General features: G+C 37.1%; 1 protein-coding gene across 11 annotated transcripts in view; it reads right to left on the minus strand.

Moving 5' to 3' along the window:
• FHOD3 (formin homology 2 domain containing 3) overlaps nucleotides 1-21,026 on the minus strand; it is a 586,676-nt gene that overhangs the window by 491,034 nt on the left and 74,616 nt on the right. For all 11 annotated transcript variants that reach the window (XM_067569969.1, XM_067569968.1, XM_067569967.1 and 8 more), the window contains exon 3: nucleotides 8,632-8,696. In XM_067569969.1, coding sequence (XP_067426070.1) covers nucleotides 8,632-8,696 — 65 coding nt within the window. The remainder of the gene's footprint in view (nucleotides 1-8,631; nucleotides 8,697-21,026) is intronic.

Raw genomic sequence — 21,026 nt, forward strand, 5'->3', positions numbered from 1 at the left:
TGTTGCCCTCCGCTGTACTCTCTCCAACTTGATTACATCCTTTTTGTAGTCAGGGGCCCAAAACTGGACACAATACTCTAAATGCGGCCTCACCAATGCCGAATAGAGGGGAATAATCACTTCCCACGTCCTGCTGGCAATGCCCCTCCTAATGCAGCCCAATATGCTATTAGCCTTCTTGACAACCAGGGCACACTGCTAACTCATATCCAGCTTTTTATCCACTGTTACCCCCAGGTCCTTTTCTGCAGAACTGCTGCCTCGCTCGTTGGTCCCCAGTCTGTAGCTGTGCATGGGATTCTTCCGTCCTAAGTGGAGGACTCTGCACTTTTCTTTGTTGAACCTCATTAGATTTCTTTTGGCCCAATCCTCCAGTTTGTTTAGGTCCTTCTGCATCCTATCCCTACCTTCCAGGGTATCTACCACTCCCCCCAGCTTATTGTCATCCGCAAACTTGCTGAGGATGCAATCTACCCCATCCTCCAGTTCAGTAATGAAGATGTTGAATGATGATGTCTGCAGGACCAGACCCTTATCCTGCTACTTATTATAAAAAGTATATATATGTATATACAAGTAGGTTGTTCTTTTTTTTTATATGTAAGTTTCATTCTGGTTACACATTTCAAAGATTGAAATTACTGTGCTAGTCCATTTCCATATTACATAGATTTAAGACTTTTACCACGCCAGTCATTTGGATGTGACATCTTAGACATTTTAATTACAGTACACCCATAAGCACAAGATATGCCAATTAATTAATTAATACTTACCTATTTTCCTGAGGCTTTTCTGAAACATTACACACTACAGCATGTAACGTGTTTTGAAATCATTGGAATGAAGGTGCTACAAAGTGCCAAGCCATACTATTGTTTGTATTTTTTGTTTTTAATCCCCAAATGGAAATAATGTGTAACTAGATTGCATGACCACAAAAAAAATTAAAATCCTTTGCTGGATTTTTTTTGGTTTTGTTTTTGGTATTCCAGAGTACAATAAGATTCAATATGACAATAGTTTAAATTACAAGAAAAAATATCTATAACAAATGCAAAAGGAAAAAAAAAAAGGTGTCCTAGCACCCATTTATCTTGCTTTGCATAGCATTCTGTAGACACAAGTGAAGATGACCAGCTCTTTCTTCTAATCCTTGTTTTAATGCTCGATCATATTTGCTACTGATCAAAACAAAGCTTTCATTGCCTTACAATTTTTAAAGTTGTAATAAGAGAAAAATTGTTCTGAGAATCAAATAAATCAAAAAAAGAGTTAGAAATATGATAACCTGATTTAGAAAAATCCTGTTGACCTCTGCTGTATTTTCAGGCACAAGAGAAGTATGGCAAACTTTGGAATTTTCAGTCAAAACTTCATGGGAAGAGAAAAGCATCTCACTAGCACACAGCACAGCGGTCCTTTCAAAATTGGAACAAGCCCTCTTAAAACAGGATATGTACAATATAGCAGCCCACTGCTAATAGAGGCTTTGGTTTCTTTGCTCCAAAACTATCATGGTGCTTCAGCTTTAAACTTAGGACACTACAAGGATGATGATTTTTAATAGGTTTGCTGAGATAATCACCAGAGACTTCTCCACTTCGTCTAAAATTCTCTCTGTACTAATACAGATTTTCCTTGAGGCAAAACTTGAATGTTTTCAAAAGAGAAGGAGTAATTTCAACAGAGAGTAAAAGACAATGATGGGCTAAAAACAGAGCTTAGAATGGAATGGTTATTAATCATCACTAGGGAGACATGACTCTGGCTCCATAATATAATGATCCTTTGATGAGCATAACAAGGACAATAACAAATAGTCAGGAAATGCTGTGGTTAAGCCAGAGAAATAGGCTGTATGAATGTGTGCATTTATTTGAACAGGAAAATCTAACACCATTACTTAAAGGAGGCTGCTTTCTTAATCAAAATTATTATTTATATTCATTTATTTTTCTGAAGCAATCTGATCTGGGAACCACTGGACTTAGAGCATCTGTATTCCAAGGCCTGGATAAAGTTAATTTAAATAATCCTAAAAAAGCGCAAAAAGGTATTTTTATTGCAGTGCTTTGCAGCTATTTCATGTTTCACACAAATTGAAAAGGAGCTGAATCAGATATCTCCAATCACATCTGGAAACAGCTCCAAGATGGTGCATGTGCTGTGCTAACTAGTACTCAAATTACACTATTTATAAAAAAATCGGTAACCCCATCCTCAAAAAACCTCTGGAACTCCTTTTCTCATTTTTCCTCTTGTATGATCTCGGTTTACTTGTAATAAACATGTTGTTTATTATCTTCATTTAAACCATGCCTTTCACTAAGATACAGCAGGAACCATGAGGAGTATATCATGATTGTAAATCAATAATGGACAACCCCCGTCTGGCATCATCATTGCAACCAATTAAGAGTGGAATTCATCATCTTCTCCTTTCCAGTTATACTGAGAAGATATTTAATAAAGCATTTTCAACTCACCTCTTTTGCTGTTCTGTTATTATCAGCATATGAACTCAAAACCACAGCGCTTCCGACAAATTCTCCAGGCACCTCTATTGTTCCATTTAAATTAAATCCGAATTGGTTGCACGTTTTGCTGAGCTGCTAATGCTCTCCACATGCTCTTTCTTTCAAGATCAAAATGTTTTCCATTAGGTATTTCTAACACTGAACAGAAATCTGTAAAATGCCCCTCAAAGAACCTCTTCTCTTTGAGCCTCTCATTGGGGCCTGTAAATCACAATTTACAGGCCCCAATGAGAGGCACAAAGAAAAGACCTAAACCTCCATTAAGCCTCCACTACAAAAGGTTTTTATGGGACTCTCTGTCTTTGCATATTTTGGAGGTCCTATTATAAATTACCAAAGCTCTAGTTTCCTGGGATATAATTTGTTGGCCTAAGAAACCATAAATAGGGAAAGCAGTTTCTGAACATCGGAATGTGCTTCACAGGATCTGCAACTATTACCATAGGCCAACTGTTAGTACAGTGTACATTTACACATTCCAAAACAAATACAATATTAAGAGAACATTAAGGTTGCATGCTTAAACATTCAAAAGTAAGGAAATGCCAACAGTGTGGTTACATGCACAACCTTAACTCTTCCCTCTGAAAGAATGCAATACAGTATAGTCTTTTACCATGTAATCATATATGATTTCTCAAATATATCACTTTTTTCTACATTTGTGTAATTTCCATGCCTTTTTCTTTCTTGTCTATCTACACTAATTTATTCGTCACTAGGTACCAGATATCTTTACTGGCTTAGGGATAGATTTCGTCACTAGGACATCAATGCAGGGGCAGCAGAGGGAAAGATTTGAGGTTCAGGCATTCAGTGGGACTATTCACATGTATAAAGTTAAACACATGCAAAAATGACTGCAGGTTCAGGATCTAACATACAACAACAGATGCAACAAGCAACTGTGATCAATAATAGGAAGGAAAAGGAGCAGGGAGGATGAGGGTTAGCTATGCGCTCTACCTGGTGGTTCTAGATCAGTTTAAGATCAAGGTATGCTCTAGCTCAGCAAGCCCTTCTACCTAGTCATCATCAGTTGACAGTTTCCACAGAGGCATCACCGTATAGGTGGGCCTTGAAGAGGAACTGATGGACCAATCAGGGGAGAGTAATTCATGCGTAAGAAACAGCATGGAAGAAAATGCAAAGGGGTTAATGAGGGAAGAGGATGGTTGGGGTTACCATCGCTAGTAAAGCATAGAGGGTAAAAGGGCCAATGCAGTGGAATTTTCAAAAAATTCTGAGTGACGGAACAGATGGGGCTAAAATGGAAACTTGTATGCAACTGCTGCTGTTCCTGCTATAATATATATCCATACCTAATAGGGTGCTGTGAGGTTAAATGCATTAATGTTTGTAAAGCTCCATATAAGTGCTAAGAATTATTTTTATTCTGCATGTAAATAAAAACAATACTTTTCATATATATGGGAGAGAGTATTTTGGAGGAAATGAACTATAACTCTACAAATATAATCAGTGTGAGCTTCAAAATCATTGTTTTGGCATATTGTAACTAGAATATTAATCCTTATTGAATTAGTCTCTTCATTTTGATAGCAATCATACAGCCAAACACGATGGATGATTTCATCACATTGTGCACTTCCTGTTACATAAAGTACTACGTCAGACATCAACATTACCATATCTTGGCAGAACATCATCAGTTGACACACATATCTAAATAAATGTAAAGTGATTACTTCATTATTATAATATTTATTTATACATTCAACTCTGATAGTGCCTAGAGGCTCCAATCAGGGACCAGGACTCCATTGTGTTAGTATTATACACACATATAATGAAAGCCATGTCCCTGCAATAAAGAGCTTACAGCCCAAGTATATATTGAGAGACAACAGAGAGACACAACAAGCAGATATGGGGAGCACAAAGTAACAGTGAGATAATTATTAGTGTACTAAGCAGCAAACTAAAGGTCAAATTATATCATCCAATCATTCTGTGCAGGCTACTACACGGAAGCAGACTTGGTCGATGACAGTGGCTAACAAAAAGAAATTGGATACTACACATTTAATGGACTGACAAAATATGTGAGAGTAAGGGAGCTAATAGAGCAGGACATGTTAGAAAATATAATCAAAGAAAGAAGGCTCAGGTAGTTTGGACATGCATACCATGTGGGAAATATGGTAAGCAAGCACTGAATTAGGTACCTGAGAGAGGAAAGAAAGCAAGAAAGGCCAAAGAAGAACTGGCAGTAGACAGTGACAGTGACAGAGAATACTGAATGTTAATGTTAATTGGTGTTGCTAGGGAAAGTAAGTCAGCCCAGAATGTTGTCCATGCAATACTGGGCACTAAATAGTCAAAAGCTGCTCTGACTGAAATCTACTGTTTGGCTAGAAAAGGTGAATGTTCTTAGGATTGTTAATGTTTTCCCTTTAAGGCCAAATCTTGATTTATGTACAAATTTATCAAGGCCTCAAATAATCCTCCATATTAAACACACACATACAAAATAGTATCATTGTAAACATAATTACACCAAACAAAAATCAAAAATCAAAATTTCATAGAGCCTGAAACAAGGCAACGGAAACTGGGCAATTTACGGCCTGTTCCTGCTCCATTTACATCGATGGATGCAAGACTAAGCCCATCATTTGGACTGGTTTTATGCTCTACAACCATAAACTGGATTAAGCCACAGCAAATTCTTTTGATATAAAAACATATTGGAAATATCACAACCTGTGTGTCAAAATTTCAGCTCATTCAAGTCTTGTTTTTAAAACTGTTCACTTGCTTGATTACCTTAATCATGATATAGTTCAACTGGGATTAAATAAGACATAGGGGAAAATAGAGTTATATGATATTAAAACTATTTGTTCCTTCTTCCATCAAGTCCTTAATTTGAGCATAATGTAATAAGGTCCAAAAATGAGAGAGAAATCTTTTTAATGTTAAATTAAAAAGACAGAGACAGAGCGAGAGGGAGGCAGAGGTAGTGGTGAGAGAGGTCTGCCATGATAAAAAATACATTCAATGACAATTTCAATGTTCAAAATACTACAAAGCATTCACCTCTTTTCTGCTTCCTGTTTTAAGTTGTTTCCTTCATCACAAGTTGGAAATGGGACTATAACTATTGCTTCCTAAAGCTCACAAAATAGGTCCTCTGACACTGAAGCCTAATGAATTGCCAATAAATTAGCATCCTCTAATGCAGGGAAATGTATTTTGATTTTCTGAACATAACATTTTTTTATACTTGACATGAAAAAGAAAAGAGATTTACGGACAGAAAAAATATTGGCACAATTTATTCATGGGAGATTTTATTCAAAGAAAACAATCTTTTTATCTCAGCCCTCAGTGCAAATGATGATTGGGCATGTGGCAGTGATAACAGGCTATGTGGCAACAGCCCTGATGCTCTCTAGTAAAACAGCTATAGCATGCTATGACTTTAAACACAGTCAGGTGCATTCTAAGCACTGTCTTTTGCAAGCACATTGTGAAGAAAGACTCTTGTAATTATTACATAGGTGGGTGGAACCAAAGAAAAGAGTTGAAGCAAACTTCTTATTCCATAGAACACCAGCTCAGATTGTTCTAGCTCCTGGCTTCTACCCCCCAAAAAAGTAATACATCTTTGAACCTCAGAACCTAATGCTCATATCTGGAAAAAGGCATAACATACAGCTGATGTGGACAGATATGCAAGATGAAGATAGATATTCATTGCCAGTGAAACAGCCCTCCTAGTTTCTGGCAAGTGTAACTGACGTGTACCTTTCTCAGAGTGATGCCAACACTAAAAAACATTCAGAGTTCCCTATTATTTCACAGTAGCGTATAAAAAATCTTAAGAAAACTACATTACAGTCAGACGTCGGCTGAAACAAAACTTCTGATCTGAAAACGCCGAACTTCGGCAGGGAGCTGGAATCTAAAATCAGATCCAGATCTTGCAGTTGGCCCCTAAAGCTATAATGCATCAAGCCAAAAGTCCAGCTCCTAAACTAAATTTTGTAGATTGAAAATTCAAGGCATCACCTATGCACAGAACATTATGACAGCCTTTTACACTTACTGATGTATTTTTTGAAAATGGAAGTTAAGATATATACAGTAAGATGCCTATGTTCAAGGACATTATGCATGTCCATCAGGTAACTACAAATGCAAACAGATGCATAAAAGGTAATTGCAGGCACAAATAAATGCAAAACCTAATGCTCTGACTCTCTGTACTCTGGTCAAATTACAAATCTGACATGAGAAAATATTTTTTGTTACTCTAGGAAACAAAGGAAATTTTCTCTTGTGCTAATGGTCTGTTGAAGAGATCCCATATCTAGCCAGAACAAGTCTTTCTCCAAACTGTTTTTAATTTAATTCAGATTTATACAATCACCCTAGTCTTGGCATCGCAGCTTCTTCTCTAATAGCAAAGCACATATGCTTAATAATGGTCCACTGTAGTTCTTCAGTCAGCTAGTATAGGGGAATCTGTTTCTACATGATGCAGTCTAGAGACAGCTCTCAATAGGAGGTATTTGAGGAATTCTGTAGGTGGCTTATGCTCAGTTCAAATTCCTATAAAGGCTGTTTCAGAACATATCCCTAGATTAAGAAGAAAGTTTGATTGTATTTAAAGTCTGATTTCACGAACACTCATGCAACACTACAATCTTAAAAATAAAGTGAAATTTTTATTCAGCTTTTTTTTTTTTTTTTAAACAAGCCTAAAAGAATGTGTCTCTATAGTTCTCTCTTATATGATCTATTGAATCCAGGCTAGCACAATCTGAATGCATTGAAGTGCCAAAGTAACCTACCCGGGAAGAGATGAAAGGAAGCAGAGAAAAGGAAGCTATGGTACACATTCTTTTTTTATGAACTTAAGCCACTTACAATGTCCTGGTATGAAAACACCAGTGCACTCTAGCCATTTGTAGTAGCTTCTACCACGAAGATCCATTTAAACAAGTTGCTGTGCAGCAGATTGGTTTAGAAAATCTCCATTGCAATGCACTGACTTTGCCAAAGGCAATATATACCATAGGGTAACTTCATTCAGGCCATGTTAGTGCTGTGTGGACATTTTAAGATACACATATACTTGTTTCAGTTGGTTTTCCTTATGACAGCAATATTCTGACCAGAGTATTTTCAAAATCCCGACAGTGATAATGACTGTCTACATGGCCAAGATCCACAAGATGCAGAAAAATAAATATTACAGGCTACTAAAATACAGTAGTTTGCTGTCAGCCAGCAATTTCTCACCTCCCCGTCTCAACCCAATAAGCATAATATAGTGAGCTACATACAAATCCCGTGGATACCTGGATTGTGAAAGCACTTTTAAGTATCCTTACAACACAGCCTTAAGATCACAGCTACCACACCAAATTTGGTTGTACCATACCGAAATTTCCACTGTGTTTCTTAACAAACTTCAATAGATTATTTCCCCTCACTCGAATATGAGCCAAACCCTCTTCCTTTTGTAGTTGACGCTTTTTATTAAGGCAAAGTTTTGTACATGACCTATTAAGGAACAGGTTAATATTCAAAGATCCTGGCTAAAGACTCTCACTTGCTAGCTGGGAAGCCCCCCTCCTTGAAGTGGGCTAAAAAGGAGGACCGAATTTCTAAATACCTGTCCCCTTTTTGGCACTTCTCTTGTGTACATATTTGATGTGAAAGCTTTTCCATTACAAGGACAGTCTATATTTTATTATACCACAGTTCCATGGAGAAGAAGTCACAGCTCTCCAATAATGTGCAATACAAAGCAAAACAATTTAAAAAAATCACTGGTCATTCTGTTCAAACTGTAGATCCTTTACTGGAGAATAAAGTAAGCAGCTCAGGGGATCTCTAGGAAGGTGACATTTTGTCATAAGATGAATCTCTTTAATAATTTCCTCCCAAAATTATCGAGTTTCTGGACACAGCCACCACTCGTGCAAGTATGTTTCCCTTTCCCCAAAACTCCTCCAACAAAGCACTTCCCTAGTAGCAAAAATATGTCGATCTTATCTGGAGCCAATGCCATTTATACAGTACTCTCTCTTTTGTCATTTGGAACGTCACTTACCAATGCAGGCATGGACTCTCACTGAGAGCTGGGTCCTCAGAATTATACTGTGCTTCTTGCCCCTCCTGGGAAAAAAGAGGAAAACTTGATGAGAATATTAAAACCACAAAGAGATCCCTAAAGCTTAGTCTCATCTAATATGACTAGAAATCCCACATTAAAGGAGCTCCAATCAATGATACAGTGCTTTTCCCTTCATAAAAATATTATTTATTTGTGTTATCATAGTACCTAGGAATCCCTATCATGGAGCAGGACCCCACGGTGCTAGATGCTGTACCTATGCCTTTTATAGTTGAGCATTAAAAAAGACAATGCTAAAGTAAAGGTTGCATACACAACCTTAACTCTGCCCACTCCTTCTGCATATGTATTTTGAGGAGTCTTTAATCTCATGATCACATACCATTTCTATATCAATAAAATGTATAATTTTTCCTACAACCTCAAGGAGACCTTCCTCATTCATTAAGGCCTATACTGCATTCTTGTCTTAATGGCACAGCACAGGATTAAGGCTTCACCTCTCCACATCTGCTGTTCTGACAAGACAGAGCTATCTGGATCTTCAGTCTGGTGAAAAGCACAGTCTCTGATCTCTGGATACTCCACCTTCTAAGCAAATGGCTGGGGAGTGGACAGACTTTTGGCTTTGTGCACCCACACGCACACTATTCAACAGCCAGAGTAGCTGTGCAGACGCAAGGCCAGAAGTAAGTTGTATCTTTTCCAGGCCTAGAGTAACTTATTGCCTTAGCATCCCCCTGGAGCAACAGATGAGCAGGGGTGGGATGGGACGGTAGCTCAACAGGGCATTTGGGGCGCAATGGCCCTTGGGATTTGCTCAAGGCTGTACCTGAGGACATAATCTAATCTTAATCTTTCTACTGTGCATAGGAGTTAGCCACAAGCTCACACACAGCACAGCCTGCCTTAGCTGCACAGTTTACCATCTCGGTGAGAAAATTCGATGCAAAGTCTTCTGCCAATGCACATGTTGCAATTTTCAATGGGTCACAACTCAAGCAGATTGAAACCATTTTTCACCAGATGATACAGTGGCTCTGCTCTTCGAGGGATACCATCAAGCCATATTTCAACTTCCTTCCCATAACTGTTTCAGCAAAACACTTGTGAGTTTTTTCACTCTCCCAGTACAATTTGCCAGAGAATAATCCACATTCAGATAAATATCAGGCCTGGAAAAATGTAGAACTACATAAGTGGCTGAAAACTGATGTTAGAATGGAATTGTTTATGTACCAGCAAATGAAGAATTCACTGCCTCTCTCACAATAATATGCTTTCTTATAGCTTGAAGTGAAACTATAAATTAATTGTTTTTCAAATGTTCTCTTTATGGTGGTATTGAAACAAAATTTCAAAATATAAAAGCTCTTTTAAAACTATGCTAAATTTGCAGGTCTTTTGAAATTCCAAGCACTAACATAGTATTCCCCCCCCCCCCCCCAAAATGTATTCTGTATAGTATGAATCTTAACCCCAATTTTCTGGACAAATTCCAACTTTGCTAATGACAAGCTGCATACCTAAATTCCTCCTGAAATTTCAACTGGACACAATATCCTTTTGCACTTTAAAGCCTGTGCATTGTTAACAGCTGCCTCTTTCCAGCATAAAAGTGCAATTGACTGTTGTAAAATATCCAATTCGCAAAGTGCTTTGGGATCCTTTCAGATAAAAAGTGGCAAAATAAAGATATTCATATTAGTACCGTTCATTGACATTCACCAGATTTCCACTGTATTCTTACTACGGCTCTTCTAAAGTTGGAAAATATGTCTTCTATGCTCCTTCTTTTGAACTATTATTAATATTTTGACACAATGGATGGCCTTTCCTTTATGAAGAGAGCAGGATGGTGTGGTGATTAGGGTACTAGCTTGGGATGGAAATCACAAGTTCAATTCCCTGCTCCACTACAGATCTCCTCTGTAATCCTGGACATGTCACTTTAGTCTCTCTGTGCCACAGATCATCACGTGTAAAATGAGGATAATAGCACTTCCATACCTCACAAGGATGTTGTGAAGATAAATACATTGAAGACTGTGAGGCAATCAGATACTACACTAACGGGGCCACGTAAGTACTTAAGATGGATGGATAGAAAGGCTAGCCAAAAGAACAAAAACAGTGAACTCAGCTAATGAATACTTAAAATAATCATAAAGATTTATTCTTTTCTTTCTCCAAAACATGCCATCTTAACCATTTAGGCCTGCTGTAGAATTTATAACTTTTCTCTGTATATCACACACACAGCCAGAAAACACATGTCCAAAAATAAAAAGAAACTGAAATGTGGCAACACGTGGCAATAATGCTGCCAGAGAAATGGATTTCTAAACACAAATTGGCTTTTTCATCTTCAATCAGTGGTTAGCCTATTGGATGAAGTTTCAAAAAAGGCAATTTGCTATTGAAAGGAAACCACAGATGCCCTTTCTGCATGTCATGATCTTATTCTACAGGCAGTGCACTGGAGTTAAAGGGAAACTGGTCATCAGGTTAATTATTACCAGCCATGTTGGTGATACCAATTCATGGAGACACTGCTATTTGGCTTTCACTTAAATGCCAGGAAATAACAACAATTTCAGTCTTCATTTCTCTAATACTGTAAATTAGCAATTAGGAATAGTAAAGTGAGTTTTCTCTCCCGCACATACACCCTACTACCTTCCTCTTCCTTTGCTCTCAGTTCTGACATTCTTCATCAATTCCTTACTATTGTACCCCTCCCAATTCTGCCCGTCTCAGAATAAAGGCTTTTTAAAAAACCTTTCTAACAAATGAATATAACCTAGTTAGCAAACTTCCAGATCACAAATGGCATTAAAGAAAACCGACTGCAAAAACAGCGCTTTATTAATCAAAAGTATCTGTTTATTTTACTGTGAAAAACAAAATTTTAACTCCCAGAACTCTACGTACAAGACAGCTATGGAACAGTCAATGAATTTCAGTTTCAGTAATGCATCATCATCAAAAACGTTCACTAAGACATGATTGCAGAATCTTTATAATTGGTGATGAGGCAGAATGAACTCTTAAATTTTCAGATTCTGGAGCAAGTTTGTTGTGTTAACTCTGAATATGGACACCCACAAAGAGAGTTACACTTCAGAGTATAACTTCATTTCAAACAACTAGTCAGGAGATGAGATAGTTTAGTGAGTGGATTATATCATCATCATTGAAAGACCTCTGTCAATTCACTTTTAATTCTTCTGAGGTTAGACTGAGTAAATGCATACAGTTCACTAATGATACTACCCTTTTTAAATCACTTGGAAACCCCCTGGTAAACAGAGCTGTACTGTTATTATGTTATAGTAAAATAAAAGCTAAATCGTGGCATGGATCCTCGTTAGTAATCACAACTTAATTTCAAAAACATATACAACTGGCACTTAAAGAAGGCCACTTTTCTAATATGTAATTATATCCATTTCCCCATCCTATATTTATCACAATTTTCCTTTTCCTTTTTGCTAGTTAATTATCATGTTTGTCTTTAATTGAAGGATTTCTCTTCATAATGTAATTTCTGCACCTACTAAATCATGTAGTAGAGAAAATTAAGCTCAGTTTTTGTTATCACAATCATGTCCCAAGAAAAAAACATTGCTATAAATACAGGACTGTGTCTTCGTTGTACTGTTCAGTCGAAAATAAAAAATTTTCTTTCAGGATAAATAAACATACTCTGCTATATGTATATTTTAACAGCAGCAAAACTGATGTCCTTCTGTGCACGCCCAACTCTCACTGGAATCCATGGAAGGGAAAATATTCCTGAAAAACTATTCAGGTTTGAGACCTTTGGACAGAAGGCGTAATCTAAGCATGAAGTAGTATTGTTATCCTTTCACTAGCAGTCACAGGTCAAGAAAGGAGAAAACTGATACTGTATGTATTCAATAGAGCTGCAGGCCCTTAATCTTAAGTGTCTATTAATTCAAGGCTGGTAGAAATCCAAAACACGCAGTCATCAAAAGGCCAAAAAAAAAGAACTTTTAAGTAATATAAGCCCCAATCCAGTAAAGCACTTAAGCATGTGCACAACTTTAAGTGCATCAGTAGTTCCATTGACCTTGATATTCACATGCCTAAAGCCACACACAGGTTTCAATGTTTTGCTGGATCTCGGACATAGCATAAAAAGAGCACCTACTTAAATTGCTCGTGCATGTAACATTCTGAAATCTTTAGCCCATTTAAATAGCTTTGCTATTAAAACTTTAAAACAAACACCAGTTATTTCCCAAAAAGATACTATTTAAAGAAAGAGAACAAAACAAACAGCCTTCAGGCAGAGTACATTTCAAAATGGCAACTTGTAGTCCATCCTTCAATATCACTTTTACATGGGCATTTAAGAAAGACCAAAAAGAGAAATGAAATGAAGAGATGGAGATTAAATGAATTACAAAAGAACAGGTGACATAGGCACAAAAGGAACCGCATCAGGGACAAGATGGAAGGAATTTCTGGATTTTAAACTGAATCTTAAATCAAGCAGTGGAAGGCCGATCAGGGTGAGATGCACCTCCTGATCCAATTGCTTTACAAAGGGCCCCTAAAAATCCCATTTCCAATTTAGGGTGGATTCTCTTGGTGCAGGCACTATGTTGGAGTCCGACATAAAGCTGTCCTCTGCGGATCCCCTCGCAAACTCTGCTGTAGCGGGTGAGGCTTGGGTCACAAAAGGATGTCCACAGCACACAATGCTGCAGAGGTTCCAAGCAGGTCAGCAGCGTTTAGGGCAGCTTCAAGAGGCTGCCATATCCCAGGGCTCATCTACATGATGGGGTGTAATGTCTAAAGCACAACAATATGCTGCACGCTCATTGGTCCAGGTAGACCGTGCAGCTGCATCCTAAAGGTTCCGTAGTATGCTTTAATGTAGTACTGTTTCAAATAGCACTATGTTACAGCAGGGTCTACATAAACCAAAGTAATGTGCAACACATTAGTGAGCTTTAGAAATCACATCCCTATATAGCACATCACCCCACCCTTTAGACGAGCCTTAGACAGACCCGCAGGACTGAATAAATTATGCCAGGAGCCTCTTCAGGTTCCAGAACAGGCCAGGATCAGAGGTTACAAAGGTGGCTTACCACACTTCCTTCTGGGCTGAGAGTTTTGTGCTGTGCCTTCTCGATTAGAGCCACAGCATGGAATGTCACCCTAGGCCTATAACTACAGACCAAGTGACAATAACTTTTAAAAAATCATTCATATTTTCTCCCCACATTAATGTAATACTTGCCAGTACAATGTGGGTCGGGGGGGATGTCAACAGGAGAAAAAACTTAAAGAAATTTAAGAGGACATCCCAAGGGCCAACATGGTTTGATATCCAAACAAACTTTTTGTGCTTTTCTAATCTTTGAATGAATAAGACTATAAAGCACCTGCCAACATTCATCATCTGTGAGAATTCTGTTCTCAAATAAGCGGGAAACTTTCCACAACACACCCCATCCCAAAAGTCCAACTGATCACCAAGACAAATTGATGGGTGAAGTATATTCACATAGAACCACCTCAGGAGTAAAGCACACCATGATAGAAAGTCAAAACCAAAAAAAGGAAGCTCTACACATTCACTCCTTCGGAGGTGATAACTACTGCTTGCACGCTACGGCTCTCTAGCTCTTCTCAGCCTGTCAAACTACTGAATCATAGCTCTGAAAATTAGGCAGAATTTGTACCTCAAGGAGGAAAACAAAACAAAAATTTTAAGGAAAAAGTATAAATTAAATGCTGCATTCTCACATCTTGGACAATATTACGTTGGTAAGGGAATAATCAAGGTCTTCATCTCTAACTTCCACAAAACACATCCGAATGCATATATTTGTGAAAGCAACTCTTCAATCTGTACCCTACATCTAGGATTCTTAAGGGTATAAGGCACACAACTCCCTTTGAAACCCAAGCCCTTTAAAAATACCAGCCTAAATTTTCTTTCAAATCATGAAATACAGCAAGGATATCAGCTTTTTCTAACTGAATAGTCATTTGGAAAAGTATGTCTTTCTTCACTTTTTGGAATATTTCTAAACTTTCCCCTGAAATTTGCCTTGTAGCTAATAACTATTAAAATCAAAGCCAAGTTTATGCCTACAGAATTCTGAAATACCCTTCCCACTCATAATGCGTTCAAGGCTGCTATTCTATTCTAGGTAGGTTTTTATACTGCCCTCATCGCTACAGTATTTAATGGCTTTTCAGAAGTGCACTGAAAATGATTGGGTGCAGTTGCATTTTCAATTATATCCATATGAAAAACTCTTGCCTAGAATCACAAAGATGTGCAGTAAAGCCACAACCTGCTGAATAGGATTTGTTTTACCAAGTTAAAGTAAAATTGAACATCAAACCTTCAAAAATCTGACTTACGTTTAGTGAAATTTCTTTAAAAACATATTTAAATTCGTAGTTCTTCAGGGGATAGCAGTGAATTCCCCTCGTACACACAACCTGACTATGTCAGCCACTGGAAATAAGTTAATTATGCTGATAAACAAATGCTTGCTCTCTGATACTTCAGTTTAAGGGAGCCATTTGAAGTGCCATTTTTCAAAGTGTACAAAAAAGAATTATCTGGACACAAAGTCTCAGATTTCTTCCCCTTATTACTTCTAATTAAATAGGTTTCCAAATATACGTAAATCTATTATATGAAGAATATATTCTAAAGTATAGAAAATCCATAGTTAGGACTATAGATAAGCAACAATTTATCGTTATATACCGGTTTACGTATCCTCAGTATTTGAGGACTCTGCCTGATTGCAGCAACACAGCTGTGGTTCAAGAGTAGAAGCGGGGGCTCAAACTGGGGAAAAGAAAGCACCTCTTTTCATTCTTTCTGGACCAAAAGAGTTTGACATTATCCCACTGATTATTATGCAAAACTCTGATTTATATAGAAGCCAGAAGTTACATCAGAGGAACATGTGAAACATACATGCTCTTCCTCTGCTAAATGTTAGTATGAGAGGAACTCTAGGTTCTTCAACCTTTATAAAAAGTAGTAGTAGCTAACCCCTGTTGCCTACTATTATACAGCAGTCTATTTTTAATAAAGCCAATGTGGTTCGGATTAATAGCGTTTGGAAGAATTATTTCCAAACTTTTTGCCATGAATGGCAAACATATTTACGTTTTTAATGAGACTGGCCACCGGTCTGCAGATTCATGATTTTCCTGGTCACAAGTACTGTAATAGGTTTTAGGTGGGGAGATAAGATGCTGCCATTAAATTATAGCATATGCATCTCCGTAAGGAAGGTTACTAATACATCTTTATACTTTATAGAATTCAGCAGGGAATCAGTCTAACCCAGAACTTTAGGTATTCTGCTTAGACTGGATTGCCTCCAATTCTTCCTGTTCTCTTATATCTTTATCCCAATTAGATCTCTGTTCCTCCATGATGTTTGGGAGATTTAATAAACCAAAAAGCTCACTGCATGTTTTTTTAGTCAGACATTTTTCTCCATTTTAATTTTCTTTTTAAATCCTTTTGATCAAAAAGGGATCTTGATAGTTGCGAGGTCCACTGATGGTGGAAAATAAATAAGCCAAAATGAATGATTTCCAGAAATTTCTTCCTGGTTTGCTAGTAAAAATTTACTTTTCAACAGTTTTTTTATTTTAATAAATATATTCAGAGGTTTTTGTTTTGTTTTTTTTTTGAGAGAAGAATCCCAAATTATTGCTGGGGAAAAAAATCACACTATTAATGAAGAGTTTTGACTTCCTAAAATGAATACGTACCACATACAGACATGCTTAAAAATGCAATATGTAGTTTAAAGCAAAGAAAAGAAAAAAGAGGAAACAAACACACTAGGCCAGAGTCTCTACTGCTATACTGATTCACACCAGCTAAGAATCTGGCCCATTACTTTATCAAGTTTTAAGTAATGCAATGCTAAGGTTGTTATATTGTGACATCTGCCCATCTTATTCCCCCATGGATTTTGGAGGGGGTAAGATGAGATTGAGGAGTTATTGCATGTTTATGGGCAACATGTTTGTATTATGCTATGCATTTTCAACCTATGTGATCAGTGCCCAGAGCACAGAATGGGCACTTATAGGTATTTTTTTTAATTCAGAGAAATACTAAATTTTCAACATGCAATGGAATATATAGTCATTTCACAAAAAGTATTCACTCAATTTAATGAATTTAATTTAATTTAATGGAATGCATGAGGATTTTTCTTTAAGTGTGTTTGTTAAAAAGATGATCCAATCAGACTTTTCAGACAACTGTGATTCCAATCTTAACAGAGAGGTAGTCATGTAATAAAATACTCAAGATCACAACCTTGGTCCTTCAGTTCACAAAACACAGGCCTCTACCACTTGATCTAATGAAAGATTGCTGCTAGATACTACCTGCAGAATACCCGTAAGTTCTTTCTAAATTGTAACCAGCTTGTAAGGCTACATGTGCCTATACAGACAAATATCTTTATTATCAGCTGTGATAGGAATGGAAATATATGAAATGTCATCTTTTTCTATAATTTTAATTGAGAATGTGTGCTTGAATGTGGAAGTAGTTTTTCAAAGTTTGCAAATTATATTTTTATTCGCGTATCCAAAACTACATTTGGGACCCACCTAACACACCACACAAACAAGATGTACAGTGAAGCAGAAGCAAAGTCGCTATTTGATTTCAGGAGTTTCTCCATGTCAGTCCTGTATGCAGTCCTCTAGGCCACACTGAATTTCCAAGGTTTCATACAGGTAAGGAGGGAGAGTTAACATTGCTGTTGGAACATTAATCGTGGGCTTCCTGTACATTTGTGGATTTAAATAGTCATCAGAAAATATATATATAAAATACAAAAATTAAATCTGAAGCATGATTTTGGATATACACCCTCAAACACTAAAACAGGGACAGTTGCAGAACATTTTATTAACTGACCTCATTTAGAGCCCAATCCAAACCACACTGAACTCAATGGAAGTTGCTCTGTTGATTTCAAAAAGGTTTGGATCAGCCCTTATTTCCGTCTCTAACTGGAATACTATACTGTAAGAGTATACTTTGAGAGGTTGGGGGAGAAGGGTTTATAAAGCGTTCAACTACATTTGTATTTAAATATTATCTGACAATAATGCTTTTCTCTCTTTCCCAAAGAAATAAGGCATGATGGTTGCAGGGTTTTTTTTTTCCCTAGCTAATATGCTAGGAAATAAAATGTATTTCATTCCAATAGGACAAATGATGCAAACTTTCACCTAGTTCTTACATTTTTGATCAGTCACTTGTGAAAGAGTGGCACTTATTTAATTATTTCATCTCCTCAGTGATTTATTTTTCAGCTTTCTTTCATTAGGCTACTGATGACTGAATACTACCTGATATTATATGTTCTAGCTGATTACCAGGAATATGGAGCACACAACACGGAGCACACAATGTAGAAAAGTTGGGTGCATTCTACTATTGGAGATTGTTTAAAATATAAAACGTACTAGATCTAAAATTACATATGATCTGTCTCTTTAAGACACTAGTGTTTTATTTTGATTATTGATGAATATTTTTCTCAGGTGAGGTGGAGACCAAATGCAATTTACTGGGTAAATTTATTGTTGAGCATAAACCAAACTGCTCTGAACTGGCCCTTTTCAAACATTACTGCTCTTAAGGAGACAAAACAGAAACTCTTTTTCATTTCTCCCTTTTCTGATTTCACTCATCTTGGAGGGTTTGTGCATGTCAGGGGGATCAGAGTTCAAAATCCTGGTCACTCGGGGCTCTGAAATTTATGTTGAGGTAAAACAAAGGAAATTAAAAGGCTGCAATAGCTCAATGGGCTGGGCATTAGCCCTTTGACATTAGAGGACTTTGGTTTGGATCCTAGAGCAGTGGACATGGTCTTTCATCTAACTGGCCGGGGTTAGATAAAATGAGTGCCACACAGTATGAGGGTAAAAGAGTCCATTGTAAGATTTCGTACAGCACTTTTGGCCTGCAGAATATAAATAGTGACATGCTCCATTATCCAGTAAGCTGTGGGTAGCACTCTGTGTGCCTTAGTAGTTCTCCAAAGCTACAAACACACAAGTGAAAAAAGCAAAGCCATCTTAGGGCATTAGTCCCAATTGAAAGCATAACCAAAGTGGCAGTGAGTAGTAGAACATCTGTTGCAGTTAACAGCAAGGCCTTGTACACTCACTCCATCACAAGCTTGGCATAAATTCTGCTGCAGGAGTCCTTGATTCTGCAACACCCTGGTGTTAGAAACTGGAAATTCTGCAGCAACTTCAATTAAAATATTTTAAATAAAGGTTTTTAATTAATTACATATTAAAATGAATAATAGAATGAGTGCAGCAGTCCCTGTGTTATTCATTTTGTGTGTGATTCAATTCAATTTATTTTCAGAATCTTGAGTCCTCAACGTGCCAAACAATTTTTGCATTGACAGCACATATCTGTATCATAGAAGTTGAAAGAGGAAATCTGGAGGTTTTGGCAGCCATGTAGGGCACAGTTGGGGATTTTGGCACCTGGATTACCACGCAAGACAGTTTGGGACTGTAGGAAGAGTATATTAGTCTGCTAAAATGTTGACAATGAAATTGTCATATTTAGATTTCAAAATTAATGACCCATTGTAATGTATAAGACGGTCCATAGCTCTTAGAATGTTTCAGGATATTTGCACTCTGAGGAAAACAACACAGCACTGGCTTATGCTCACTTCATATTTTTAAGATTAATCTTCATATCCATGAAGATTAGAAACCTTATAAAAATAGGAAAGCTTAGTCACTGGAGCAGAATTCTTTGGCAAGGGATATATTGTGCGGTCAATTCTGCATTTGCACAATCATGGAAGACACAGAGCTGTGGTTACAGGGCCTGATGCACTAAAATTCAACACAAAGGCCCCAGCTCAGGCAAGCACTTAAGTATATGCTCAAGTACGTTCTTGAGTATGGGCCAGAGTATACAGTCAGTAATTTTAATGCCATTTTGATAGTATACAGGAACTGGAGATCAGTCCAGTTGTTCCTAGCCAATAATCTCTGAAGCTGAAAGAAATTGGCTTTGTATTACCGGCTTGACTGGTTTTTCAAAACTGTATCTTGATAAATAACTCAAATTGAAACCACTGTTCTCTCCCCTGGCAAAGACCAAAGCAGTGCCAATGGTCTAATTTCTACCAAAAGACCACAGCTGTGCAAGGTTTCTTTTCCATCTCAGCTCAATATAAATATTACATCTTTTATTAAATGGGAATGATTTTCAAAAGAGCATCTATATGGGTCACTTTTCTTTGTTCCACTTAGAGATACATCAGTTACATAAAATCTCATATCCTGCACCGAGGAATTTTAGGATCATTGCCCAAAACTAAAGGATTGTAACTCCACTGTCTTGGTTTAATTTAGAGATTTTCAATGAACCTTCTCTATAGGATTCTTCTATGCATGGACTGAAATGTCACATAAATAACACCACCTTTACTAGTTGGCTTAACAAATGCCTTCACACAAAAAAACATTCTACACATATGTATTCATTGTAAACTGTTCAAAAGGAGGGATAATCAATAACAGCTAAAATATTAATGATGACATATCTTAATGATGGCAAAAAGTTGTCAGTGAGGCAAAAAGATATTTAAATATATTGTCATGTCAAACACTAACATTTTCTATTGATTAACAAATTTAAAACATGTACTTAAACTGCAAATCATGTATATACTTGAAAATTGCAAATCATGTAACCATGCATTCCCTCCCCCATCCTCTCTATTGTTTGCTACACTACCCTTGTTTGCATCTTTTCTTTTAATTTGACTGTTAGCTCTTTAGGACAGGGAATTTACTTTACTGTGTATTTGTACAGCACCTAACACAATAGAGCTATGATCCTGACTGGAGTGTCTAGACACTTCTGTAATACAAATAATAAGTATGAGCAATAATAAATCACCTTTGTAAACTTTAAAAGGATTACATGAATTTCAGCTGCATAAGTCTCATTAAAGTCAATGAGCACAGACTTGCTAAAACCAGGAATTAAAAAATCCTCTCAACTGCAATGAACAGATTTTAAACTATTGATTTCTGCTGCTTTTAAGTTTCCAGGCTAAAAAGAAAATAAAGCTTCTAACCCTTAATGTTGTGAAATCAACTTTCCAAATGTGAACTAAATGCAAATCTGTGCAATGATGTCTTTCTGAGCATGCCCTCACACAATTCCAGGGCCTCCATTGTTGCTCATAAAACTTCCCCCAGCAGTAGGAAAATTACAAGATCCTAGTCACTTTCATTGCTGCTCCACAGAACTTTATGGGCAGCTC

The sequence above is a fragment of the Emydura macquarii genome, unplaced genomic scaffold (genome assembly GCF_026122565.2).
Source record: "Emydura macquarii macquarii isolate MOO-44397 ecotype Brisbane River unplaced genomic scaffold, CSIRO-AGI_Emac_v2 contig_2975, whole genome shotgun sequence".
Classification (NCBI taxonomy): Eukaryota; Metazoa; Chordata; order Testudines; family Chelidae; genus Emydura; species Emydura macquarii.